General features: G+C 36.6%; 1 protein-coding gene across 3 annotated transcripts; it reads left to right on the top strand.

Moving 5' to 3' along the window:
• Positions 1 to 818: 818 nt before the first annotated feature.
• Positions 819 to 15,421, top strand: LOC121415568 (THAP domain-containing protein 5-like). 3 transcript variants are annotated; one of them, XM_041608831.1, is made up of 6 exons: positions 819 to 955; positions 7,803 to 8,008; positions 10,769 to 10,909; positions 11,229 to 11,563; positions 14,411 to 14,526; positions 15,209 to 15,421. In XM_041608831.1, the coding sequence occupies exons 2-5, from the start codon at positions 7,850 to 7,852 to the stop codon at positions 14,412 to 14,414; spliced, it is 639 nt and encodes a 212-aa protein (XP_041464765.1). In that variant the 5' UTR covers positions 819 to 955; positions 7,803 to 7,849; the 3' UTR covers positions 14,415 to 14,526; positions 15,209 to 15,421. The 3 variants fall into 3 exon arrangements, with proteins under 3 accessions (XP_041464765.1, XP_041464766.1, XP_041464764.1); XM_041608830.1 differs by lacking the exon at positions 819 to 955 and adding an exon at positions 2,110 to 2,360; XM_041608832.1 differs by lacking the exons at positions 819 to 955; positions 10,769 to 10,909 and adding an exon at positions 2,108 to 2,360.
• The last annotated feature ends 290 nt before the right edge of the window (positions 15,422 to 15,711 follow it).

The following is a 15,711-nucleotide window of genomic DNA, read 5'->3' as shown; positions in this document are numbered from 1 at the left end:
CGTGCCAAGTGTACGCCAGTATATTCTGTGCAATTCAAGCAATTCCGTACACAAAATGTGTTTTTATTCAGACGAAAATCTTTTTGTCATGACGCTTTTCTAATTTCGTACACAAAATTTATTTTGTGTCACACAAAATCATTTTCGTCTCGACGAAATGCACAAAATAAATTTCGTTTAGACAAAATGTAATTGCGTCCACAAACTTCATTTGGCGTGCCATACAAAATGGCGCACCAAATGTCCGATGGTAAATTCCGTCCAATTCACGTCATTCCGTACACAAAAGTTTTTTTGTTCGTATGAAAATGATTTCGTCATGACGCAGTTTTATTTCGTATACAAAATTATTCTTGTCACACAAAATAAATTTTCGTCGAGACGAAATGTAATTTCGTCCACAAAATTTATTTCGTACACATGAAATGAATTTTGATCTAACGAAATAGCACCCCAATTGTCCAAAGGAAAATTCTGTAGGAAAATATGTGTTTCACTCCAACGAAATTCATTTCGTCATGATGCAGTTTGATTTCGTATACAAAATTTATTTTGTGTCACACTTATAATCAATTTCCTCGAGACGAAATAAAATTGTGTCCTCGAAATTCATTTCGTTGCGATGCAAATATTTATTCCGTCAACGAAATGATTTTGTGTCACATCACAAAAAATTCCGTCGACAAAATGATTTTGTGTCACATCACAAAAAATTCCGTCCATGTAAAATAATTCTGTCTCCTCTTTCTGGCAGGGAATATGAGATCGTCGCTGATTGGCTGCACCTTGCTGCTCAAGCCGATATCTTCGCTCGATCGATATCCGGGCGCGGGACGGTCACACTCACAGGTCGGCATGTTGGTGAACCTTTCTTGTTTAGCTTGCACGTTATTCATGTCAACGAGAGCTGCAAACAACTTCTCTAATTGGTAGAATGTGGACGGACATTGCATTCGTAAGTTTAGCTATGTTTTCGACTTCAAAATTACGTTGAAAACAAAATGGGAATTCGTTAGTCGTTGCCAAACTTGCATTTGCAAGAAGCTGTGCAATTTATAGTCCCGTGTATTCAAGTTTGTGTAGGGTCCTACTGTAGTCGACCATGCCCATGCCAGGCCAGGGGGGATTGGTCTTTTGTGCACACCTAAAATGGTAATGAATTATACAGGCTGATATTTAGGCCTAGATTTTGATTAATGGTGTAAAATTCATACTCAGACTGACACAGAGCAAAATGCATGTTGAAATTGGAAACTTCATTGGATGACAAATTTTATATAATTATTGACTGTCTGAGTCAGTGATTGACGTGATTTTATTTTTAGATTATTAAAAACAGCTTTAGCTTGGGCACCCACACGCATTGCGAGGTTAGTATTAATACTGGTAAATTAAACCATTGAACCATGTTTGGCAGTGGATTTCGAATTGACAGTTAATGAGTTAGTGGGTCGCACATGCTGGCTTGCTGCGATCCCACTTCTGCAAGTGATGTCCACGTCCATAAGGCATTAAACACACCACTTCTAAGTAATGGCTTGGTTTTTCTGTGCGCTGTGGCATGTCAGGGGCGGATCCAGCTTTTATAAAGGGGGGGTTGGGGTGGTATGTGAGGGAGCGTAGCGACCGAGTCCAACCGAGCGGAGCAAGCGAGGGTGTTTGGGGGGGTGTCCCCCCTCCCACGTAGGGAAAATTTTTGAAAATCTGTGTGTGAAAATGGCGTTTCCTTGCATCTAAAACACCACTATTTTTGATATAGAGGTCGTTGCCAAATTAACCCCCATGAAAATTTGTAAAATTAAGTTGCAATCCCCCATTTTTTTTTTTTTTAATGGGGGGATTTTTGTTTGGGGATGAGAATCGGCAACCCTGGCCTAGATTGTCACTTCCGCGGTGGCCCGTGTCCTCAAAAAAGCTGATGGGGGGCAAAAAGGACTATGTGACATTTGTTCGCCCAACCCTCCCCCCAAATAAATAATAATAATAAATTAAATGAAGACATAGAAATAGAATAAAATAAAATTACAAGTTTTTTAAAAAAGATAAGATTTAAAAAAAATGGTCCCCAGATTTTTTTTTTTTTTGGGGGGGGGGGGTTGCAACCCCCCCTCTAGATCTGTTTCTGCATGTAATGAACCCTTGACTATGAGTTGGGCTTGTCCGTAGACTCTAATGTTAGAGTCGAGGCCTATCTCGGCTCGGGCCCAAAGATGCGCCACCGCGCACAGAAAAATCATGTGGTATGGACACCAGAAGTGAGAATGAGATCCCATGCGCGACCCACTGACTTAGATATCCACTGCCAAAACGGTTCATGGTACAGGGTATAGGGCAAGTCCAAGAAAAGGTCACCCTAGAAGGTAAAATTTTATCTCCAATTTAAGAAGTTATCTTTGGAGGGGTAAGAAAGCCTATCGCCTGTTGTGGTAGCCTAAGTATGTTTGGCCTAGGTCCTAGCCCCACTCATTACTAGTACAAGTTTAGTTACTTTGAGCGATGTTTGTGCCGGCTCCACTTCACCACCACTACTATACGCTCCATCTGGCTGAACATCGTGTCCGTTAAGTCGATCTGATATTCCGAGTGACAAAGGTGGGATTTTATGGGGAAATATAAAACTCATGGAACATCACGATCTTTAAAAACAAAACTAATATAGGAGGGGGTCCAGTGTCCGGACATGTTATCTTTTGGTTACACTTCGTAATTCAGAAGGTTCGTAATTCCAAAACACGTGAATTCATTATTGCCTGAACCACAATGTTCGTTAAATCGAAAAAGGGTTCGTTAATCCGAACATTTGTGGCGTAATTCCGAAGGTTCGTTAATCCGAAAAGGAATAATGAGTGATAATTCCGAAGGTTCGTTAGTCCGAAAACGAAATGAGGTTCGTTAATCCGAAAACGAAATGAGGTTCGTTAATCCGAAAAAACTAAATGAACAACGAACCTCATTTTTTTCGGACTAACGAACCTTCGGAATTATGACTCTCATTATTCCTTTTCGGATTAACGAACCTTTGGAACAACGAACGTCATTTCAATTTTTGGATCGTCCGACCTTCGGAACAACGAACCTTATTTCGCTTTCAGATTAACGAACCTCCGGAATATCCAAACCTTCGGAATAACGAAGCTTCGGAATTATGAATGTAAACAATCTTTTTGAAGCCTTCCTTTTTGTCTTTGGATTACACTAAAAATATGAATTCAATACTTGTAATCATCTTCTATTTTGTTCTTTATATTTCCCAACATTTTGTACTAAAATTTGATGAAACTTCGCTTCTAACTTTTTTCAAATGACTTTCTAACATTGATCGTGTGGACACACAACCTGTACGGACACACAACAACTGAGTGACCTGAAACTCAGGCAGGACGTTTAGCAATACTTGATTAACCTTATGCCCAAATTTCATGAACTAGGTTTCTAAGTTTTCATTTAAAAAACACAACCTTTTGTTAAGATTTGGTGTTGATGCCGCCACCGTCAGAAAAACAGCGCCTATAATATAATTTTACTCTCCTATGCAGGTGAAACAAAACGGAAGGAAAGAAGGGAAAACACAAATTTTGCGCATTTTCATGTATTTATTTTCAATAGTCTCGGCAGTGCAGCCGTCCTTGCATGGTAACTATTATATAAAGATTATCCAGCAGCTTGCAAAGGAAAGTCAGTTTCAAAGTAATTTCTTCAGTGCACAGATGAGGCGAGGGGGTCTTCGGGCGCTTGCCCCCTCTCCTCTCCTACAAAAATAAATTATGAACAAGAAAGTAGAAAAGAAAATGGTGAAATATATTTTTTCTGAATATTATGCTTTCATTTGATATTTATAAAGTTAAATATTTTTATTTTTTTTGCTCGCTCACAAAAAAAAGATCTGCCCAATTATTCATATCTAGCCCCTTCAAAACTTTGGCTCACTTCGCCACTGATTTGTTTCATCACACTTCTATGCAAATACTTACGCCTATAGAATAGAATACATTATATCCTACATAGAGTAAATCATGTATAGTACTATTGGTTCAAGTAGCATCATGTGACCGAATATATTTCAACTCTGACGTCATACCTCGATATATTTTTGGATACTAGTATATCGAGGTCTGACATCATTATTTCACAAAACTGGATCTAGCTAAACTCTCAGGCACACCGGCCAGCGCGCTCTCTCTCCTGGCAAGTCCAGCGATGTGTCGGCACAGGCACTGATCTGCGTTCTGCTGAGCACGATGGCTCAGAGAAAAGTAGGTAATTCAACTCAAGTAACCGGACTTTGCAAGCTCATCACATAGATTTTGGTTATAAATTATAAAAAGTTGGATAAAAAACAAATATATCAGGCGTTTCATTCGAAAGCATAGTGGGAATTATTAATCCTCGGTTGGACTGGCAAAACTACTATATTTCCCTCGGGGCTTCGCCCCTCAGGAAGTAATTGTCAGACCAACCTCGATAAATAATTCAACTATACTTTTTCAAAGCCTGATATATTTGTTTACTATTTCTCATAATTCCATATGGCTTTGTGTAATTATTTTGTGTCCTGAATTACTTCATTAATATGAAATTTTATTCAGAATCACAAAAACTGCAAGCTCTCTTTTTCTCCTAATAATCAGAGACAAAATGAGCCCAAGATTTTGAGGGAGTCAGATGTGTCATATCAGGCAAAATTCAATAGAAGTTGTGAGCGAGCAAGCTTTTCATTAAAAAAAATCACATTTTGTAGCTTGACATAAAAATATTCAGAAAATGTTATATTTCATTTTTCTTTCCCTTTTTTTTTTGGGGGGGGGAGAGCATCCCAAGCCTCCCCCCATCTATGCACCTCTGTCTAGTGTCTATATTACTGTTATATTGTTATTTCAAGACTAATTTTCATAGAAACGATTGGTTCAGAAAAAATATTAAACACATGCAGCCTTTCATGGAAAGTTCCCCCGGTTGTCCCGAAAAGGTGTGTTTTGTTTGACTTTCCTCCTCAACCCACCCTTTCGAGAAAAGCTCTCGCGGCATATCTCAACGTCCGTATGACATATTTGTCCTGCCCACCAGAGGTGAAGGCGAGACTAAGGGATCCAAATGTCGTCTGTCCGTCCGTCACAAACCTGTAATGACACATAACTCCACAACCGTAAGTCGCTTTTAAACCAAACATGGATGGTAGATGGACCTGGGTGACCTGCATGTTGAGCTGCAGTCAGAGGTCACATGGTAAGGTCAAAGGTCATTTTCAGGTCAACGTTAAAGTTTACATGCAACACTTTTATGACACCTAACTCCACAACCGTAAGTCGCTTTTCAACCAAACTTGGATGGTAGATGGACTTGGGGGACCTGCATGTTATGCTGCAGTCTGAGGTCATATGGTAAGGTCAAAGGTCATTTTCAGGTCAACGTTACAGTTCACATGCAAGACTCTTATGACACCTAACTCCGCAACCGTAAGTCACATTTCAACCAAACTTGGATGTTGGATAGACTTGGGGGACGTGCATGTTATGCTGCAGTCAGAGGTCACATGGTAAGGTAAAATATCATTTACAGGTTAAAGTTTACATGCAAGACTCTCTTATGACACCTAACTCCGCAACCATAAGTCACTTTTCAATCAAACATGGATGGTCGATGGACTTGGGGGACCTGCATGTTATGCTACAGTCAGAGGTCACATGGTAAGGTCGAAGGTTATTTTCAGGTCAACGTTAAAGTTTACATGCAACACTTTTATGACACCTAACTCCACAACCGTAAGTCGCTTTTCAACCTAACATGGACAGTAGATGGACTTGGGGGACCTGCACATGTTACGCTGAAGTGGGAGGTCACATGATAAGTTCAAAGGTCATTTTCAGGTCAACGTCAAAGTTTACATCAAGACTCTCTTATGAAAACTAACTCCGCAACCGTAAGTCACTTTTCAACCAAACTTGGATGTTGGATAGACTTGGGGGACGTGCATGTTATGCTGCAGTCGGAGGTCACATGGAAAGGTCAAAGGTCATTTACAGGTTAAAGTTTACATGCAAGACTCTCTTATGACACCTAACTCCGCAACCGTAAGTCACTTTTCAACCAAACTTGGATGGTATATGGACTTGGGGGACCTGCATGTTATGCTGCAGTCAGAGGTCACATGGAAAGGTCAAAGGTCATTTACAGGTTAAAGTTTACATGCAAGACTCTCTTATGACACCTAACTCCGCAACCGTAAGTCACTTTTCAACCAAACTTGCAGACTTATGCTGCAGTCGGATGTCACATGGTAAGGTCAAAGGTCATTTTCAGGTCAATATTAAAGTTTACGTGCAAGGCTGGTATGACAAGTGTTATTCCATCCCAGTAATTTCACAATGAAGTTTCGATATAATTCTTGCGTGCCCTCGCAAATCACAATATTTCTGGTTATTTTCATAAGTGGGCGAGACAAAAATTGCTTTTGCCTTGTTTTTTAGTCATGTTCAAAATGAATTAGTGATGATTTCATTTTTCTCGGCATTTTAATCCCCAAGTCTGCATGGTTTAATTATGTTTGATGCATGTTTTGCCTTTAGTAGACAGCTGGCAGCCCTCTGTCTCGAGGAGTATTTTTATATCTTTTTCTGTATTTGGTGAGTGAAGCCAACGAAATTCAGCTGAACAACCAACATAAAGGCATGGTCACACCGGCCGAGCGTTGTTGGAGCGGTAGGGAAAGAGGGTAGAATTTTTCTCTCAAAATGGGGGAAAAATCGAAAACAAAAAAACAAATCGAACTTGAAAATGGTAAACGGTAGCGAGCGGTGATGATTTTTTTTTCTCTCCGCTCCACGACCGCTCCAACAACGCTCGGCCAGATGCCTTTACACTTAAGGGGAATCCAGCCTTGGTCATAAAATATAGTGTTGGAAAGGAGAAAATTAGATAAAACAGAATGGTGAAAGTTTGAAAGAAATCGGACCAGCAATAAGAAAGTTATGGCTGCTTTAAAATTGAAATCCCTATGATTATGTAGATTTCAAAGTGGCAACTGGGTAAGTAAATTATGACAAGAGGCAAGGACAACTTTCCCATAGGCCATGTACTTAATTATCAGGGATTTGTGTTTTTCTCCTAACTGCCCTTCCCCTGGGGCAGTAATCTAAATATAACCCTGGTAGTATATTGTTTTATGTCCTCATGTGAAAGAAAAATAAAAATTTGAAGTAAAACATTTGAAAAAATGACATATTAGCCATTTTATGTATTGGAGTACATGGAAGAGTAGTCCTTGCCTTACATCACTGTGACATCACATATGTGGCCAATTTGCAGTCTCGTGGATCTAGGGATTACCAATATTCACAACTTTAAAAATAACTTTCTTATTATTTGTCAGATAGTGTTCAAACTTTCACCTATCAACTTGACTGATTTTTCTTATTCCCCTAAGAACAAGTTTTTATTTGGGTTGGATTCCCCTTTAACAGAGACCGAAGCTTTAGTTCTAGTTTTGGCTCTGCTATTTTTTGATTGGATGTATTTCCTGATTTATCACAATAATTGCAAGTTTTATCATAATTTAACTTTTTGAAAATTATGCTATTATGTGATTAAGGCTACATCTCTTGTACTTTCTACCGATAGTCTCAATATAACGTTATTAATGGATTATTTCTTGTTAAAAATCCTAAAGATAGGAACTAACTCTGTGGTTGGTAGATAAATATGACTCACTTGTCCAGGTGTTGATAAACGGGCCGCTGCTGAGTAGGCCTAGAGTTTTCTTAATTATATATAATTGATTTCATGACATGTGTTTACATTTGCTGCAGATTCCCATTCAGCCGTTGGACTGAACTGGTACTGTAACACAGTATGGATGGTCAATATGAAGCAAGCTTCATCGAATTCCTCCAAGAGCTCTGTACTCTGTTCTGATCATTTTGAAGATGCTTGCTTTGACAGGACTGGGCAAACGATTCGTCTAAGACAGGATGCTGTCCCAACCACATTTAATTTGCCGCCTCGTCATCAGAAGGTACAGTAGATCTATATCATACGTGTTTTAAAGAAATATAATCTCTGTATTATCTATCTACCTTTGGTTTGACAGAACAATGTTTTGAATATTCCATTCTCAGTAGCCAAAGAGAAATGAAAATTATCCTATTCGTTAGGGTCACCATGGACCTCGGCCTATACTGTGTACCAGGGGACTGTGTATTTTAAGTTAACGCTTACTAAATGATCAAACAAATTAAAAATTTGGTTTAGCCCTACATAATTAGCATGAGCTTCTTTGAAATTGCAAAGCTAAGGGTGTATTGCTGATTTTTCATAATTTATTAAAATTCATTTTTGATAAATTATTTATGCATAAATAGAGAATTCTCTGCTGTACAGTTAAGTAAATCTCTAAATAAGTTCCCAAGTTCTACAGTGCGTATGAAAAAATGGGATAGATTTGAAAAGTCTATAAAATTTTTGTTTCAAATTATGATCTCAATATTTTGGTGTCAATACATGCTATGGAGTCTTATCCTTCAAATGCTATTAAAATAATTTGGTTTTGTTCGTGCTTACGCAAACACAAATTTTTGTTTTGTCTGGGGTAAAAAAGGAAGCTTGCGCCAAAATGGCATAATATGATGGTCGGACTTCTTGCTATCAGCAGAATTCCTCTTAACCTTTTCATTATCTTTGCCATAATTTTCGAATTATGCAGTCAAAATTCATTTCCAAATCTACTTATTTATTTGGATAGTTGTGGTGTTGTTCCTTTTTAATATGTTCTCTTTTAGTTTTGAATATTCCTTCCTTAGGCAAGAACATTTTTTAAAACCAAATTATGGTAGAGCGTGTTTTTTTTTTTAATCCTTTCATTGTGTTCTGCAAAGGTTATGATGCCTTTGAACAGTGGCATACTGAGGGGTGGGGGCTCGGGGTGCTCCCCCCTCCCAATACAAAATTATGACCAAGGAAAAAAGTGGAAAGAAAAATAACAGAAAACATAGAAAGTGAAATATGATATTATTCTGAATATTATGTCAAAATCACAAAATTGGATATTTTAGTAAAAACTGGAAATTTTTGCTTGCTCGCTTCACAACTTTTCAATGCATTTTACCTGATCTGCCATATCTTGCTCCTTCAAAATTGACTCAATACACCATTGCCATTGAAAGACATGAATATTTTCTTGTTTGTCCTGTCAAGCACATAATTAAACTTGGTGAAGGATTCAATGACCCCTTGAAAATAGGATTCATGTCTTTTATAGGTACCATTACATAAATTGTTTCACATAATTATTATCAAAGGTACCATAACATAATTTGTTTCACATAATAAAAAGGATTTGAATGATTACAAATTCTCCCAATTAAAAATGCAAATCTTCTCACTTGGGTTGACAAGAAAGTCTCTTCTTACTTATGAAGCAAAATTCAAAGGTAAAAGAAGTTCAAATTAAAACCAATGTAATTCAGGTAAATGAATAAATTTATTAGTGAAATTTGACAGCATTTTTCGAAAATTATGGCAAAGATAATGAATATATTATAAGTCTGCTGATTAGCCAAAAGTCTAAAAGTATAAAACGTCCCATGTTCGCTCAAGCATGAATTTATTTTTTAAATGCCATTTCAAAGATAAGATCTTAGAGCATCTATTAATATCAAAATATTAGATCTATATTTTGAGACAAAGCAAAGATTTTATAATTTTCAACCAATAAGTACAAGAATAATGATGCATTTGTCATTTATGATTTAAAATAGAATTTCCATTGGATTAGATTTGTAAGAAAAATAATGTTTTTGAGCAATTCTAGGTCCGACATGAACTCATACATTGTTGCATTACTGCGTATCCGGATGCCGCAAACTTGGTCCCTAAACTTCTGCGAGACTTGACCAACAAAAAAAATGAGGACATGTTTCTAACTGTGGAATTATTGCAAAACATGTGGAGGGGGCTTATTAAAGTGATGGTCCAGGCTGAAAATATTTATACATGTAGCTTAATAAATAGAGTAGAAGTCACTGAGCAAAATGCCGAAAATTTCATCAAAATCAGATGACAAATAATCAAGTTATTGAATTTGATAGTTTATAACAATAGTTTGTGAAAACGGTCGTCATGAATATTCATTAGGTGGGCTGATGATGTCACATCTCAAATTGTTCTTTTGAATTTTATTATATGAAATTATGTTTATTAAATTTTATCCTCCAAGAACTAGAAAAATTGGATTGACAACTGATTTAGTACATTAGATATTAATTGCTGAAACTTATTTCATCATAATGGAGACACATCATTTACACATGTATGAAATATGATTTTATGAACCAAACGGAAAGTGGGGATGTGACATCATCCCACCTAATGAATATTCATGATATGACTATTTTCTCAAAATATTGCTAAACTTTAAACTTCAATAACTTTATTATTTGTTATCCGATTTTGATGACATTTTCAGCATATTGCTCAGTGGATTCTACTCTATGTATTAAGATATAAATATTTTCAGCCTGGACCATCCCTTTAAGACCCCCCCCCCTTCCTCCTTTGGGGCCAGATAGGGTTAATAAATCATCATGAATATTTAAACATGTTTATTTTGCTGCAAGTCCATTGAAAAGGATTCATTTCTAAACAAATATTATTCTAAATGTACTATTGAATATTAATTTGACAAATTTAAAGTCATTTTTTTCATTCTTGCATCTCGGTTTATTCAATTTTTCTTCTTTTTTTAATGTTTTTTTTTTTATTCACTCTTCTCGTACAGAATGCACACAAACCAGGGAAACCCTCGAAAGAAAGTCATTTAGATTCAGCAAGCAACCTCCCAGATACTGCAAAGACACCTGTACCAAAGTCTTCAGCACCTTCCCTGGGACTACTACTCAATGCCAAAAATCTAAGAGGGGTAAAGTGGAAGATAACAGCAACATATATCTAAATGGGGTATTGTACAGTATGATTGATCAACCAATGATACCAGTTGTATTCTGACATTTAAATCCATGTCCCTCTGACCAATGTTGTCAAATAAAAACCTTGCTTTGAGCATAACATCCTCAAGGTGGTCTGAAATTCTATTAGAAGGTACATGTAGTCTTCTGTGGAAGTTCATTTTATGCTTTGACTGCTAATCTACAAGTTTTATTATCAATATGCTAGTGTTCTGAAGTTGATGTGTTAATAATCAATTGTTTTAATGTTTTATTCTATTTAAAACATAATAGATGGAGACCAGCAGCATGGCAGCAGGAGCTAATGTTGGTCGTGATGAGGCATATACCACCATCAACAATGCTGCAATTGCAGTCACCACCACCAAGTCTGCTTCTGTCACTGCCATCACCATTGCCACCGCCATTACCAAGACCACTCCTGACACAAAGCCCCCAAGTCCTCAACTGACCAGATATTGCAGCTGGAGAAGGATATACCAGGAACTTCAAAGCCAGGGCTTGCCAGTCTCCTACAATAAGAAAAATGCCATGGGCCCATCTAATGAACTAGTAGTAGAATATTTGGCCACAGTTGTAGAAATGCAGAGACTAACATACTGCCACAGGTAAAAATCAATGTCAGATATGATGGATAGTCTTTGAAATATGGGTTGCAGAATGAATATCAGTAAAACCCATCATGATGTGCTATCTGATTTAACCCTAAAAAGGCGGTGGGAGCCCAAAAATTTTCACGATAAATCCACAACGTGAAAGATTGTGCCGCGTCATTATAAAGCCTTTTTTAAAAAAAGTTTATGAGTTTTCAGACAAAATTTGTGACACCTGGGTACCCGGTTCTGCAATTATGCAACATTGTGCATTGTGTAATTACACATGTCAGAATTGCACTAAAATGTGATTTCATGGACAAATCCAATGCAAAATCTGTTTCTAGCCAGAATTCATAATTGTATCATACCGGTTAATGTTTATTTTTACTGATTAAAATCAATTAATTTCATTGTGCTTATGATCAGAAAATTTTGTCAACAATATAAAAAAAGTAAAAAAAACAAAGAAATACTTAAGAAAGGAAAAAAATACATATGAGAGGTATTGATATCAATTAATTTTTATGTGTCTGAACAAAAACTTCAAGGGCTGTGTTTATAGATTTCCAGCCAAATTCTAATTTCATGCATGATTTAGTAAAATATATAATTCTAAATAATTTTAGAATGATCAAATATACAATTTTTTCATCTGTGGCAGGCATTTTGCATTTCTTCACAATTGCGCAATTAACGGTCAATCTTGAGGGCCCCCACTCCCCTTCCGCCCATCTTTCCTGCCTCCAAAATACCCTGGCAGTCTTATTAGGGTTAGATTAAGTCTACATTAAGCAAACATAAAATTCTTACAATTGAATTCAGTGGCGTAATGAGCCAAATATTTTGAGAGGGCTAAATATGGCGAATGGAACAAAAGTTCTCCAAAGAGAGCGAAGGGAGTGTGCAAAATTTTAGAACTTTTTAATACAGAAATCAAAATTTGGAAAGATTTTGACGTAATAATATCCAGTAAATACTCTCTATTTCACCCTTTCTCGTTCGCTTTCTTTCTTTTTCTCCTTTTCTTTCTTGGTCGTTAAACATTGGGGGGGGGGGGGCAGTCAGACCGCAGGTCCCTATGCTAATGAGCAAAAAGTCCAGATACATCCAAATCATCTCGTGGCTGAATCCTTGCAAAATCTTGTGATTCGTGAGATTTTCTTTCTCGAGTCTAAGAATTTACCTGTTTTAAAGAGAAATTCCAGTATTGGTAACGATCTCAAAATGACTTTTTACAGAATCTAATATAATGACCACCCAAGTGTCTGTTTGTATGAATAAAAAATATGTGCCAAAGGATTCTGGAAGAAATTGTGTAATTGCTGAGAAATAAGCTCATATTCCAGCAATAATAATACACTGTCCCACGTGTGCCTATCTGTGTTGGTGATCTTCAGTGTGAACATTTTTCAGCGTAGATTTCAAGATTTCACAAAGTTCAGTTTATGTAACTTTACCAAATCTAGATCCTCGATGATATACTGACAATTAAGCCAGACTTTCTCATGAAATCAGTGTTTACTGCAACTACTGGCATTACTTTTTAACCTCAAGTTAAATTAAATATTATTGCACTATCAGATAGAGTAAAAGTTACTCTTTCATATTGGTCATTTATTTTGTATACAATATTTTGTTAAATAAGTAAATTTCTGGCCTGAAAGTGTGCCTCAAAACTTAATTTTCTTCTTCCATTTTCTTTTGCACATTGTGCAAACTTTTTATTTTGAGCCTCCAGGATATCCATATCACCATAAAGCTGAACTTCTTTTCTTTCTCACAATGCCACTCTTGATATGCGGCACCTTTTAATCGGGTCAAGATCACACTTTTCCCACTAAGGTACAATACGAGATTTCTGTAATTTTGTACTTGCATGAAATCCAGAGTTCTGATTGGCTGGATAAGGTTCACAGAACAACAGGCACAGGGTATTTGAGGAGATTACCACATGGGAAGTGTGACCTTCCTACGAACCATGGCACTGGAACCGTTGGAATTTGCCACTGGGTGGTCCATTTGACCAATCAGAATGCAGTATTCTTGTTTTCAAACTGCTTTATGTACTTGGCAAATGAAAAGTGTGATCTTGACCCGATTAAACCAATTCTTATTTTGAAACCTATATCGTTTCAAAGCATACATATTCAGCTTTATCATGATATAAAAATCATTTGGGCTCAAACACAAATAAAGTGTGAAAATAGCAACTTTTGTCAGGTGAAAATATTTATTTTATAGCATATTTTAGATCAAACTTTGAACCTATATTACAAAATCTTTGAATAAATCCAAACATATGACATGAAAGAATGATTCTTCTTCTTTACAATGGTACCAAATTCATGAAATTCGATGCACAGTTAGAGCAGCAATGACCGAATGAAAAGGTGTTATGGTCCGCGTCAAGCTCATTAAATATACAAAACATCTCAAGTCATGAATATCATTTGGATGAAAGAAGCCACTCTCTTGGGACCTGCAGTCTGACTGGGGGGCATGGCCCCCATCTATACATCAGTGATGGATTTAATACTTTTTGCATGTACGATGACGATGCTCGCTCTCTCTCACCCATCCTCACTATGTGTATATGTGTGTGCAAGATGAATTATGAGGAATAATTGCATGAAGTGACGTTTTTCAACCAGAGATTGATCCTTATGTATTACTTACTATTGCATTTTTGTTCATCATATTGACCCATCTTGACCCCTTTACCCCCCCCCCCCCTGACAAAAACCTAATAGTCAAATGAAGTTTCCTTTTCTTTTCTTTTGATATACATGTAATGTATTCATGTGAGAAAAAAAATTATAGTGCCAAACATTTTTTGAAAATTTTAATTTATTCCTTCAGGTGAGGTTTTGTCCACAGTTCCAGAAGGACACAAAATAGTATCAGAAAGTCATGCCAGAATCAACAACTGAAGGGTTTGAAGAGCCAGATAAAGAGCCTAGAAATGTGATTTAAACGTAAGTTAAACTTATTTATAATTCTGATTCATTTTGGCATAGAAAGTAAGTCATAATAACAATTTGAATGATTTTTGTCTTCTTGATTTGCTCTTTGTCAGGAATCCAAATTTTAGAATTAAACTCTTAGTTTGAGGTGTTGATGATTTTTTTTTCAGCTGCAAAAGTAACAAACCAATATCAATCATTGGTCGATAATGTGACTTGCTTTCTCTTGCCAAATTGGTACATGTACATGTATATTCTGCATTTCTATAATGATTGACCCCACCACTAGCACATAAGATGCAACATGTCAAATAACTGTCAAACTCACTTCATCATGTATTTTATTATTAATATTTCATTAAAGGAGTAAAAGGACTCAGAAAGATTACCCGAAAAAGCTCACAGAATTTTTTTTACTGGTAGACCCTTTACATTCATTTGATGAATTGAGTTCATGCAAAATCAACTGAATGTTATGAGTACAAAATCCTGTTAATACACCTTACTGTGAGGCTATTCTGGTAGGTCATCCCGGGAGTGCCTGAGGATCTTGTCCATTTGGATAAATCTTGCAAAGTACCAAGAGGTGCCTCCACCCCCCCCCCCCACTCTATTAAGGGTTAACAATGAAATTGAAATTAGGAATAAGTTTAGTATCTTGCTCATATGCATTATAAATTAATTACTATTTCAGGTACTTCAATCACATGCACAGTAGGAGCAAAAACAGCAGCAAACACACAGGAGATGTAACACTACATTGACCAACAGCAACAACTACAGCAGCATCAACAATTTCTGCAGGAGATGCAAAAACCACACTGGCAACCTCAACAACATCAAGGTGTCCAACAAACACTCCGGGAACGTTAACAGCAACCACAGCTTCAGCTGGAGTTTCAACAAACACATCAGAAAAAAACCAACAGCAGCAAAAAAACACTTATGAATAATGAAATGAATCTAATTGAAACTCAAAAGCCAATGACGCAACATCTTTGACAAACTGAGACAATTATTCATTCTTTTACAGGATAAAGAAATACTTTTTTAAAGTGTAAATTTGCAGGAACACAATGGATGTTCCTATGTATCTATTTAATGAAATAAATTTGACTTTAATAAATTCAGTAAATTCAATTCAATAAATTTAGTGATTCAATAAATATCTACTTTTATTTGTCAATGAGTGAAAAT

This window comes from Lytechinus variegatus, chromosome 5, assembly GCF_018143015.1.
Source record: "Lytechinus variegatus isolate NC3 chromosome 5, Lvar_3.0, whole genome shotgun sequence".
Classification (NCBI taxonomy): Eukaryota; Metazoa; Echinodermata; class Echinoidea; order Temnopleuroida; family Toxopneustidae; genus Lytechinus; species Lytechinus variegatus.
The sequence above is the reverse complement of the archived record's forward strand: the minus strand, read 5'-3'. Positions and strand labels throughout refer to the sequence as shown.